This window comes from Thalia democratica, chromosome 1 (genome assembly GCF_965202585.1).
Source record: "Thalia democratica chromosome 1, ktThaDemo2.hap1.1, whole genome shotgun sequence".
Lineage (NCBI taxonomy): Eukaryota > Metazoa > Chordata > Thaliacea > Salpida > Salpidae > Thalia > Thalia democratica.
The window spans coordinates 60,860,062-60,874,089 of NC_139165.1; the positions used below are offsets into that span (position 1 = coordinate 60,860,062).

At 27.9% G+C, this 14,028-nt stretch overlaps 1 protein-coding gene across 1 annotated transcript in view; it reads right to left on the reverse strand.

The window, feature by feature from the left end:
- Window positions 1–14,028, reverse strand: part of LOC145846610 (uncharacterized) — a 42,490-nt gene that overhangs the window by 10,148 nt on the left and 18,314 nt on the right. Inside the window, exons 6-9 of the mRNA XM_082953306.1 lie at window positions 10,793–10,948; window positions 9,467–9,612; window positions 9,124–9,299; window positions 5,362–5,480 (exon numbers count right to left, since the gene is read on the reverse strand). Of these exons, the coding sequence (XP_082809432.1) occupies window positions 5,362–5,480; window positions 9,124–9,299; window positions 9,467–9,612; window positions 10,793–10,948 (597 nt within the window). The remainder of the gene's footprint in view (window positions 1–5,361; window positions 5,481–9,123; window positions 9,300–9,466; window positions 9,613–10,792; window positions 10,949–14,028) is intronic.

The window sequence follows — 14,028 nt, forward strand, 5'->3', positions numbered from 1 at the left end:
GCCCTCGAAGCCTAAATCTTGGGTCTGCAAGGTAATTTTTAGCTAAAAACTTAAAAACAAAACTTAAAAGTGTAGGATTTTGCATTAAATCTTAGAATAGGGCTCCTACTTCAATAAACTATGTTGTATTATTGCTTACTTAATCATACTTTTAGCTAAAAACCGTAATTTTATACTAACTATTTAAATACGACTATTTAAAAATAATTGCGACCCTCGAAGACTTTTTCATGAATAGTGCGGCTCGTGAGCAGCTGCAAAAGGCTGCTGACCCCTGATTTAGACATTTACAACCCGTGTTCGCAGCAAAGCAGAAACTTGTAATTTCACAACAGTCAGTGAGTGTGAATGTGGTAAGTAGCGCATAACAAGTTATACGGAAGAAGCAATAAAAGACGTGATGCTTGTAGGTGTAGGTGATGACTACGTTAGAAAAAAAGGTCTTAGCACTGAAGATATCTTGCTTAGGTCATTGTTCGATTCAATTTCTTTTATTGAAATGGGTAGGCATGCAACGAATTCACGTACTGTATCAGCGGTATCTTCCTTTCAACGTCTAAATAAGCAATGTATCAATGTAGAAGATAAGTCCCAGTACGTCCCTTGTCAGTGCAGTAATAAATTATTCAATCCATTCAAACAAAAAGGAGCTCGGAGTGTAATACCTTTCAGATACTGTTTGTCTTGTTGGCGCATCCAGTCAAAGAAGGTTAATGCTGTTCAGACACAAGATGATAGTTCATGTTTTATGCAACAGGATACCCAGATAATATTATTACACGTTAATAAGCGGATTATATTGAACAACATTTTAATTGAATGAAAAAATTGCGTTAAGCCAAATCCTTAGACCATCCACGTGTAACAATTAAAGTTTGTAAATATGGCACATATAAGTTTATTGTGATAAGTCCATCAGCTGATACTACTGGTGTACAGTCAAACCTTTGGGGATGGAAAGACTTTCAAAATGCTGGTTTTGATTAACTTCCTGGATCACAAATCGTGCAAGTAATAAAGTTCCAGTAAACATTTTAGGAGCTTTTAAAGCTACTTTTAGTTTATCATCTCCAAAGAATGAGGTAATCAGATTCAGTGGTATTATCTATGTTAGCGACTCAGAAACTTTTTTTTTCTTTTGTATGAAACAATGGTTGACCTCCTAATTATGAATAGATATTTTCCCACTATTGGTTCTCAGCTGCCTCATCAGCATTCTAATTTTGTTGCAAATTCGAATGAACAAAAAACAAAGTAAGCAGAACTCACATGATGTAACCTACATTTGTCTAACAAGAAGCAAAGTTCCGGAGAAGAGACAAACAAAGGTTTACAACAGGGATTTCCTGTTGAACACGTGCAACAACGTACTGTCCATGAAGAAACCAATAGGAATTGATGTCAAAATACCCATAGAGATCAATGCCAGGTGGGAAAACAATAGGAAGAACAGGCCCAGAGGCTTCCTTTTAGGTGGTTACATCTCATTCAAACCACCTTTCAAAATTCATGCCAACAACATGCAAGGACCAGACCACGGAAGGAATCTTGGTGGCAGACCCGATAGAAGATCGCAGAGAAAGACAAGAGCTTTAAATTCAAGAAAAGAGACAATCAACCCAAATTGGAAATACTTCAAGACGCCTACCAATCATCTTTACCACAAAAGTTATCAGATCCTCCTGCAGGTCCTTTTAAAAAGACACTTGCAGATTTTTCCACTTTGCTTGAAACAATTTTCTAGTAGTAGGCGACAGATTATAAGGCTGGTAAGAAATATTATTCACACGAAGCGGAACTTCTCAAGCAGGTTCGCGTGGGTTGATTAGGTGCCTTTAAGACTTATGTTTCAGGCTTGGAGTACCTGAGAGATATTGAGCGATAGTAGACGATAATTTTTGTCCAGTTCAACTAAGGAATTCCTGAAAACTTAAGTAATACACATAAAACAGCTTCTGCTTATACAAGATCAAACGGAAGAGCGGAAGTTGCTGTAAAGCAAGCAAAGACTTTTAATATCAAATTAGGTAGCCTAGCTAGTGATAAATTTCTAGGTGCAATGCTTCAGTTAAGAAATACCCATGGCAGGGATTGTTAAGTGTCTCCAGCTGAAATCATATACGGACGTCAGCTGCGATATGGTTTCCGCGTAAATGGGACAGGAGTGGATTTGTGATGGAGGTGCTTTCACATGATCAGTGAGTGGTGAGAATTGATGGCTCAAGAAACAGAAGGTTTCTAAGATTTTACAACCCAGTTTCAACAAATATTGAAACAAAAGTTTTTAATGGTTGGCAGAGAAATCTACCCAGCTGTCATGAGCATCCTGATTCTCCTGTAGAGCTTATAGAAGACTCTAACGGTGCCAATACTGATGATACAAGTGAAATTGCATGGTTGCCACTGTTCAAGCTGAGAAAATTCCTGACTTTTCCTAACTTTTTACCAAAATTTTCCTGATTTTTCTAAATCAAACTCTTAAATTAAACTTATTCTAAAATACATAATCTAACACTTGAAACTATATAAAGCTTTCAATCTAATTTTAATACAGGTTAAAAACAACAGTTTTTTGCTGAATTCTATCATCAAACTTCTAGTACATCACTTAAACCATCTGTGTATGATTGATGTTTGTAATAAACAGCTCTATCAGCAAAATACTTGTATTATTACCCTATAAACACAGCTCGTCTGAAAAAAGACACATTTTTTTAGCATTTCCCAGCATAAATGTATCTAGATAAACAAATGACATATAAGGAACTTTTACAATTAAAACCTTGAATTAATAACGAACTTTCATAACTAAAATCTTAAAACAATAACAAATGTATACAGTTGAAAACTTAAAACAATAAAGAACTTAATCAAATACTGTTTTTTTTTAATGTATGTACTAAAATTAATTTTCTCCGTTTTTTTATTAGAACTTCAACCTCTTCATCTAATGAAAATATGGTTTCCTTCATCTGAACTGCATTCGGCTTCATTTTCTTGGCAGTTAAAATCATTTGCCTCATTTTATTTAAATCGCTCTCATCTGCTGCCCCTAAACTTGTTGAAGAGAATCTTTTCTCTAAATCAAGCCACAACTTGTGAACTTCATTTCTTTTCTTTTGGCACTCATTTATTTTTACTATCATTTAGTATAAAATTTGTAACAAATAAATATACTCTTATTTACTTTAAAAACTTAAGTTACTCTACAAAAAATACAAATAATAAGTAAACTTAATCTTGGAATATACCTCTCTTATAACTTATTTTATAAATTAAAACAACTTTGAAAAAATTATAAAGAGGTAAAGTACACACATTAACTTGTTACATAAAACACTAAACACTGCTTAGTTATAAAGAACTCAATTGTTTACTTTAACACAAAACATTTTGATTCTAAAATTATGCTAGATAAACTTTTGAGTATATCTCACAGTTATATTGTCCTTGCTACAGATCATCAATACTAAAAAGCTTACAAAATCTGCTTGTTCAAGTGGGCTACTTGTTCAATATGTTAATATAAAATTTTTACAGTTTTGTAAAGGATATTTTACTAATTCATACCAGATGGAGGCATTGGAAATAAAATTAAATATTTTTGTAAACTTCTAGGAAAATTTTGGAATTTTTTTCTGATTTTAAAGGACTTTTAATTAATTTTTACCATTTGAAGGCTTTGGAAAACAAGGAGTTTTGTAAATTTAAACTGACAAAATCTGACTTTTTATTTAATTTTATCAAATTTCCTGACTTTTCCTGACTTTTTTTCAAAACCCCCCATTTTTTCCTGACTTTTGTCATTTTTTAAAATTTTTCCTGACTTTTCCTGATTTCCTGACCGAGTGGCAACCCTGAAATTGTCAGAAATAAGTTGAGTGAGCACATTCTTGTTCCTTTAGTCCCCATAAAAAATAAGGTGCCACTTGCCTTGCGTAGGTTAAAAGCTTTCAATGCGCCAGGAAAGCTTGAGAGTGGAGTACCTCAAAGTAGAAGGAAGAACGCTTTAAATAAGCTGGAGGGATGTAGCATAATTAAACTATAGCTGATTTTATTATATATCAGTGTTCAAACTATATACGTGTGTTTATATTTATGCTTAGTATAGTTTCAAATTTTTCATTACTAATAAAGTATTTAAAAGCATAGAGTTTTTTCTTCACTATGCTTTTTATGACTACTAAAATTTCTGTATGAGGTGCTTTGTTCAACTCTCCCACGATCTTTATTTTATTTTTGTTATAAAACATTTTTTTGAGTGATTTTGGTCTTTTGTCTTTAAACTTGATAAGTATGCATTTTTGTTGAACTATCTTTTCTTAAAGTTTATTAACTGTAAAAATCTGGTTGCCCATGAAACCTTTTCTGTTTATTGTATTGAATCTTTATAACCTATCCTTTTTTACTATACTTTCTAACTTTCGATCATTTTAAACTCGTACGTAGCAAACTATGTATTAAACATAGCTAAAACTTGAAAAACCTCATAAAATACACAAAATAAACAAAAATATACCTAGCTTTTGAAAACTCATAACTTAAATGTAAAGTGAATAAAACAAAGCTGTTCGTGACAGGTATATCTAAACTTTATGTCAATCTCTATTTTTTTATTTTTTTCTAAGTTAAATCAAATATTTTGTGTTAGTGTATATCTTATATAATTTTTATATTTCTCAACTTTTAAATTTAAGTTTACCACAGCGGGAACTATTTACACTTATACGTAGTATTTTTTCTACACAATTTTTTTTTTAAATTCTACTAACTTCTATCCATTGACTTTCATTTGAATATAGTTTACTTTGTAATTCTTTTAAATCTTTAAAAAATACTACACATAACACTAATAAACAAGTTCATTATCACTTGTAACGGGCTATGCCATGTAGGATCAAGTAAGCAATGCCAGTCGAAATACTTAAATTTCCCTAAAAATACTTTACAGTATGTTAAACTTTATTAGGGCAGTCACATTTAGTTGTCCGATGAGCTAAAACAGACCTCAAAAGTTTATTATATTTCAACATTATAATTACAACTAAAACTTTCAAGTCTTCATGGGCTTAAATTTAAATATATCTAATTTGAAACTAAAACAATTCAATCGAAATATTGAATAAATTGTTAAGTTGTTTTTTTATTAGAAAAAAACTCAGTTTCACAACATAGAAACTACGTAAATGAAAACTAAACATATCTAATGTAAGTAAATGAAATGAGCAATTATACTTAAACAAAAGTAATACTTACTATGTTTTTAATATTTTTTTGTATTTTCTATTACCATTTATACAAACAACAGCAAAGCAATTTTATCAATAGAAATAGTTTGATATAAGTACAGTTGAAACAAACTTTTATTAAATGTAGTACTATTGTCACACTCTTTACACTTATCTTCAATATCACTAGCAAAAGAAACCAACAATTCATCGTTAATATCTTCAAAATAGTCTTCTTGTTCAGAAATAGACCTTAATTTTTATTTTATTTAAACAATAGATGTGTATAATAAGAAATTGAATTTTTTCTAGTAATACCATAGCAAAACACACGGTTTTAATCGATCTTACAAAATAACTATATGTTTTAATTTACACCACTTTTAAAGGAAAAATAGTAACAACTAAAAAATAGGTTTTTTTTAAAATACATTACAAATACATTATGGTGATTTGTAAAAAAGCTGAAACACAAAAAACTAGTTTTTATTAAAAAACTGCTAATTAAAAAAAAACAATAACTAAATCTAGTCTGATTTTTTTTTCAAAATTTAATAAAAAAAAACGAACTGGCCTGAATTAAAGAAACATCAAACTAGTCTTAGTGAGTGGCAACCCTGTTTGAGTTGCTCCGCACTTTTAGACGTCATTACAAGTAGCAAATGAATACTTAGTAAGTTATAACTATATTATAAAAAAAAAACATAGCGACATATTTATCATCAACCTTAACAAGTAAAAAATTAACTCTTCTAATAAGCTATCAAAATAAAATAAAAACTAAAGAAAACATAGGTTTTAAATTAACTGTTTATAAGTTTGTAAGCCTTAATGTACAACCACTCCACAAAAACTCAAGTAACATTATTTTCTCCAATTTCATAAGGCTATTAATTAAGTCTGATTGCTGAAATTCTTCTAGTCGGTTATTAGATTTTTTACCTTGATTTCTTTTGGTTTAGTGATAACCTGATACTAATTATAAGATAATTTTGTTAAACTTTTAAACTTGGTTTTTGTCATAGTATTCCTAGGGTAACAACAACTTAAAATATGTCAGCATTTAATCATCATAAATTAAACATTTTTGTTTGTTTAAAAATTAAAACCACTCTATTTTTTTAAGTTTTGACAAATAAAGAAACTTGCTTAACCATTTGATACATATTGAGCTCTACTATAAAAAAATTAACTTACAAAGTCAAAATGAATTATAACTAGTTATCAAGTTACTTCAATTTGTAATCGTTTATTTATATCGTTTTTTTATTGTCTTTTAGATTACCATTTAGTTCGTTGAGATATGAAAATGTTACTGCTATTTACTATATAGTTTAAAAATTTTATTACTTTACATAAAATTGTAAAACTTCGATATTTATAAACAAAAACAGCATTTTAAATTACTTAGTTTTATTAAACTTTAAAAATATTTGTGATCAGGGTTGCCAAATGTTTTTGAGAGATATCATCCAGGTATTCTAAATTTCTTCCAGGTTTTTGAAAGAACAAGTTTTTGGTCTATTTTTAGTATAAAACTAAGTTTAAGGTAAAAAACTGTCTTACTTAGTGAAAAGATTCTGTCTTAATTAGTATAAAAAGTTTAAAAATATATTGCAAAATTACTTCAAATATGTTTTTTAATAAAAAATTGGGAATGGGTCAGAATTGCATGAAGACAAAATTGCACGAAGATACTTCGGCACAAAGACAAATTTGCACAGGGGCACAAAATTGCACAAGGGAATAAAACTGCACGAAGACAATTTTGCACCAAGGGTCTATTTTGCACGAGAGTAATTAAATATATAAAAAAAGAAATAATAAAAAAAACTTAAAATAAATTAAAAAACGGTAACAGTGATAGTAAAAATTTAAAAAAAAAAGTTACCGACCGAGGGTAAGGGTTAGGGGTAACAGTGATAGTAAAAAAAAACTAAATTAAGATAAAAAAATTAAACCCGTTCAAAAATTTCTCCGTGGAAAATTGTCTGCTCGTGCAAAAGTATCTTCGTGCAATTTTATCCCCTCGTGCTATTTTGTACGCTAGTGCAAATTTAACAGCTACCCAAAAAAATAATACAAACCAAAATCTTTATTTTTATGATATTTTTTGTTTGAAATCGAAATTTCTTTACTTTAAATGCAAAAATTGTTTAATTTTCTAGGTTTTTATTAATTTTTGTTCAGAATTCCATGTTTTTTTTTTTAATTTCTCAAGTTCCAGTTATTTTAAGCCTCAATTGTCAATTCCAAGTCTTTTGGCAACCCTAGTTAATTCAATAAAACAGTTCTACGATACCTGAAAAAACTATAAGTACTTTAAGGATCATGGTTTATACGAAATAGTTATGAGAGATTTTGTATTTCATAAGTGTAGTTACAAATAGTACAGTATAATACAAACAGTAAAAACAATTTTAACTGAACTAATAATGTATTAACAAGTAGGTATGGTGCATAATAACTTTATACAAGTTTTATAATTTTGTTTGTTTTTAAAAAAGCATGTATACATTGCATATAAAAGTTATACAAATATTCATTTTACACACATTGTTAAAAATTTAAACATATTAAAAAACAAAAGTAAGAAAAATAAATTAATTTTTAAGGTTTTAATTTCTATTTTACTTTCAAGTTCACATAACACAAAATATTATTTATATTAATAATAATAATTGATATATTTTCTATTCACAAACAACAACTCAATGAATTATTCTATTTTTTATTCTTCAACAATTTTTGTGCTTTGTATATACAATTTAATAAGACTAGAAACTATATAAATGAAAGAACTTAGTTTGTTAAAAAAATAGGCAGCATAAGTTTGCGAAGTTTCTTAGAAAAAGCCAGAGTTACTACACTAAACTAGCTCGAAATACATGTTATCACTACTAAGACATTTATACTTTTTAAAGCTATATATTTTAATTTATTACAATCAGGCTATGTAAATTTATGTCAAATATAAGTGGTCACTATAATAGCTACTATATGGATACTTTTTTTTTGTAAAGTTGTATCTAAGCTGTGTAGAAAAAATCATTGAAAAACCTTACAAACAATACTAATAAATACAAACTCCAGCATTTTAAAATATAAAACATTAATGATAAGATTCTAAGTTTCTTTATATACATTTTGATAATTTTACTTTGTGTTATAATTCAATTTAGTAAATTAATACAATTGTAGATATATAGATAACTATATAGATATATAGATAACAATAAAAGTTCTCGACTTAATGAAAAGGAGAATGATCTACTCGAAATTTTAATTTTTATTAACAAAAATTTCAAACATTAACATAAACTCACCTGGTAACATTACTATTTTCCTAAATTGATAGCTTTAAACTATAAGTTTTATTTGGTTTTTTGTTTTGGTTTTTATTTCAAGTTTAGCCTAATGTCTTCTTGCATGTTTATGTAAAAAAAATTACAGATTTTATTCAACTGATGATCTCGTTTGATTTGACTCAAGCGAGTGAATCATTGTTTTGTTAATAAAATTTGAAATTAAAATAAATACAACAGCAATTTAACAAGTTGTATACAATATTTTACAATTACTAAAATAGAATTTTTTTTGTTATAGGAATAATATATTTGAGACTACTAATAAATAAGTTTGTTAATACCATCCGATACATCCACGACCGGTACTTTTCAAGCAGGCATAATCTCGAGAAACCGCTATGCTATTGATATCCAACTTAGCGGAAATAAATACATAAGCACTGAAGCGATCGTTTGTGGGTAAAGTCGATAAAATAATTTGAAAAAAATAATAATAACCAAAACTGTGAATTTTTTTAAATTCAATACGTAACTATAAACAAAATGTTTATATTTTGAATACTGCATATAATTCAATCTAAACTAACATGTTTATAGTTCCATTTACGTTTAATTTATTTCGACTATTTTGTTTTTTTGGCAAACATTTTATTTGATCATTATTTGATTTTTGTAAATGTTGCACATGTCCACTAATTGAATTCAGGTTTGTTAAAAACTTATGTGTTTTAGAACAACGGTCGGAATTATTGTCTTGAACTAACTGTTTTCACAAATAAATAGTTTATACTTCTATTATTATAAAAAACAATTTAAAAAAAAAAAAAAACAACATAAACAAGAAAATGAACACAAATATTTATAAAAGTGAGTACAGCACAAATATTAAAGAAATAGAATAAACAAACAAAATAACTTTTAGCAAACCACCTTATTATTTATATTGTTAGTAAAACTGCATTTAAGCTTTTTATCTTGTTTGGTGTTGTCGCCTTTTTCAACTTGTTTAGTCTTAGGAGAAAAAAGCTGACTTGCAGCGATTAGCAAATCATCTTCACAATCATCTTCCCACTCATCTAAAATAAATAAAAAAATTATTGTAAAGTAAATTATACAACTGTATAAGCATAATTTATAGAACAAAACCATGTTTTAACTTTTAACATTTATTATTTTTCAATTATTTGATTTAAAAATATTAACTTGATAGGTAAAAGTCAGAAATTTAGTACAGCTTGATAAATAAATTTAGTATATATATTATAAAACATATCAATCAGAATAATAAAGTTATAACATTTAAACATTGTTTCGTTTATAATAAACTCTAAAAAAAAGTAGAAAAATCTAATTCTAAGTACACTAATTTTTTAGAGTTTTATACCAAGTATTCTAACTTTAACTTCATTTTTACAAGATTTTAAAAATCTTTTTTTACTATGTACAAGTAGTAAAATGCATTAACGTAAACTTCTGGGTTTAACTGTAAAAAAGACAATTGAAAAGTATTTCATAGAAAACCTATCCTTTAAAAACTTTCCTAAACATTTCTAAAAAGTTTTAAATTAACTGCTTAAAAATTAAGTAGAAAATTGTTCGAAAAAATTAAAATAAAATCCTAAAAAATCGGTAAAGAAAAGTTTATTCTCAATAAGGTTTTAGCTGAAATTATGACTATTCTCAACATACATGAAAAGTTAATTAAAATACTCATATCGTTTAAATATTGGTATAGTATTCGAGAATACAGTTTAAGTTTTCAAATAAGGGGTAATATTAACTTTTCAAATAAAAAAAAAGTTTAAGCCCTCTATGGCCTTACTATATTTAAATAATTTATTTATGTTTTAAATTATACGCTATTTAAAGGAAAGTAATATGTATACTTTAATAATTCTTTATTTACAATATGAACAACAAAAATATTGTATAAACATTCGAAAAATAATGAAACAACTGTTTGACAAAAAACATGACTAAAAAGTTACACTCTAATGTAAAAAAATTTCTGAACTAAAAATAGTTTTATACATGATAAACAACTAGATACAAGCTGTTTTCTAAGCCTTCAAATCATTAAGATCATTAATTTAGTCACTTCTACTTTTAGAGACAATAAAAAAAAACTTTGTACCTACAGTTTTACTTCAACAAAACAATTTTAAAATAAGATCACACAGACTAGTATTTTGCATAGAAGTTAAACTAGTTCTATCTTACATAAAAATAAGTAACCAAAAAAAAACGATAACTAACCATATTTTATTTTTTTTACTTCGTTTGATGAGCATGTGCTACTTTTAGTAGATTTTACGGTATTTCTAAGTGTGATACCGAAAGAAGGTTCAGAAGTTAAAAAGATTTCATCTTCTACAGATATATCAAAAACTTGCCCCAAAGAGTTATTTGTATCTAAATTTTTTTTGTGCTTTACAATAGAAAGTAAAAAATATGAATAGATAGAGTTAATTAAAGTACTACTGTCTACTACTATAATAACTCTGTCTACTTATGCACTTGTTTATTTCACAACATTTTCATATACAATCACAAACACTTACAAGTTTAATACTACATGTTTTTAAGCAGCAAAAATTATTGATTAATTTGTTAAATTTACTATGACATAACATTTCTGTAGAACTTAATTTAATTTTAATTTTTTAAAAACTTGCCTATTCTTAGAGCTTATTTGAGGTTAGTATATGCTTTTATTAAATTTGTAGTTTTTGTAGATAATTTTATATTTTTATGTTTTTATTCCAAACTTTGTTTTTAAACCATAAAGTTCGTTTATTTTTACTACTCACATAAATATTATACATAATTACACATGCTTTTTTTCTAATGATTGTTAATATTTTATAGACTCCCTAGATCTGTTCTTAAATTAATTTGAGAGCAGTGAAACGCCGTTAGTCGGAATAAAGTTTTGACACAAAAACATCTGTGGTAAATAATATATATTCCTATAAGCTTAGCTTATCAGGATCTCCAGGATTTAACGCCTTTTAACGTTACATCTTATATATTATTTATAACTAGTTTCCTAGAATTTAATATATCATAAAAAATATTTAGACCAGTGGTTCTCGACTTTTTAATAAGCTGTGCAAAGTAAGTTATTGAAAATTATATACCGTGCACAGTTGACAACAAATATAAATAACTATCAAACAGTACTTTTCAATGTTGTGTTTTTTTTTTCAAATATATAAATAACCTATTAAGAACTCTAAGTTATGTTGAATAAGTAATTTGACTTTTCTAATAAAAAATACAAAACATAAGTCATTTATAAAATATTTTTTTACTTCAATCCATTTTCTGTGATTAATAAAACAATTTCTTTTTAAATTACTGTGCACAGGTTTTAAAAACTATTAAAGATTAATCTCTCGAACAGGGTTTCCAAACCTTTTTTCATAACGCCCTTTAAAAAAAAAATAATGACCCCCTCCAATTATATTTCTCAAAAAAAATATCCTTAAATACGCCTAATACCTTACTTTTCTCTTCATCATCAACTGTAGAATAAGTGTAAGTTTAAAATTATGGTCTGATGCTCCCCTTCCCCCTTTGCTGCTTAAGGCCCCTTTACTTTCTACAATGCCCCTTTTTGGGAAACCCTGTAATTTTTCAGTAGTTATAACTAATATCTAGTGTAAGTTTCATAACAACCCTTACATACGCCTAAAACCTTTTTTTTTCTCTTCATCGTCAACTCCAGAATATCTAGTGTAAGTTTTATTTAGGTAAATTCAAAAGTTCACAAGATAAATGAAACTTAATTAGCAACAGATATTAAAATAAATTTTTAATGATTTGTATATTTTTTTAAAGTTTCATGATAATAAAAAAAATACATAAGTCCATAAAATTTTTAATAAAACCTAAATCAGTGGTCGGCACGCTACTTCGAATCCGTGAACCCTAAATCACAAAATTAAAATTTCGTGCACCCCAATTTGCATTCTTTAGCGCCGCTAGTGATAAAGAATATGTAAACACTTAAAATCGTTTTTTTTTACTAATAATTCGGTAACACCTAGATAATCTTTACACGCTAACTTTAAATTTACCGGTTTACCCTATCCATTTCTAGGCTAAGGGTGGAAGAATTTTTACATAATACAACATAATAGAACTAGGAGAGTACAAAAATGGTTTTTTTATTAACAACAAAATGGTCAATTAGATATCAAGGTTGAATATGTCTTAAATGTAGAAAGATTAAAAAAAAACTTTAGTTTAGTTTCTACACAAAAAAAAAATCATGTTCCCCAAAATAAGTTTCATGCACCCAAAAAGTCTCGTGCACCCTAAAAGAAAATTCATGTACACTAGTGTGCACCAGTGTACACCGTGCCGACCACTGACCTAAATTATCAAATTCCAGGGTTTTCCAGGTTTCCAGGTAAAGTGGCAACCCTGAATTAAGTAACAACTATTGCAATTTTCCCGAGCACCTTGAATGTCAATTTTATTCCCAGCCAGTAAACAATCGCATTTGATCGCTCGTCCATTGCATTAACCCCTTGATAAACAGAATGCAGCTTTCTAAAATTTCTTTTTAAAATGATAAAGAAACAACTATTCTACTCAAATCAACACGAAATATACTCTTAAATGGTAGAAATAATTATGATTCAGTCAGGGTTGCCACGCATAGTTTTGTAAATTTAGCCTGACTTTTCAAGACTATGACCAATTTAGCCTAATACTTACATTTCTTTTAGGTACACGTTTTTTGTACGCACTTCCATTTAAATACGCATATTTAGATAAGTACGTATTTTGAGTACACATTTTTTGACAAGTACGCAATTTAGTACGCACTTCTTATTCAGTACACATTTTTGAACCAAAATAAAAACTTTCTGTCAGGTTTCTTTTTATTTATACTAGTAATACTTAGCTACAAACTTTGTATTGAGTAGCTGCTGTGTTCAGCATGTGTACTTCAGCGAAAAATAACTGTAATAATAAGCTATTGGTCTGTTAAAATAAATAATGTAAACTTAATTATAAAATTTTTGCTTTGTCCTTGCCACAGATCATCAATACTAAAAAGATTACATACAACAACTACTTGCTCAAACAGGGTAACATTTCGACATGTTTCTAGAAAAATTTTGCAATTTTAGTCTGACTTTATAAGGAATTTTTTGCTAACTTTTTACCAAAAAAAGACTTTGAAATTAAGGAATTTTGTAAACTAGAACCAATAATTTTGACTTTTGCCATTTTGACTAAAAAAAACTGACTTAGCCTGACATTTTCTTTTTTTTTTTCAAAAAAAAACTGACTTAGCCTGACCCGTGGCAACCCTGTTCTGTTCTCTTTTACAATCAATACACATGGTGACCCAATCTATCATAAATAAAGAATAGCAAATTATCTGCGATTCTAATGGTATAATGGTTTTGGTCTCCGGTCAAAAATCACAGCTTAAAACTGTCACCAACTTGGTGGCTTGCAATGATAAACTC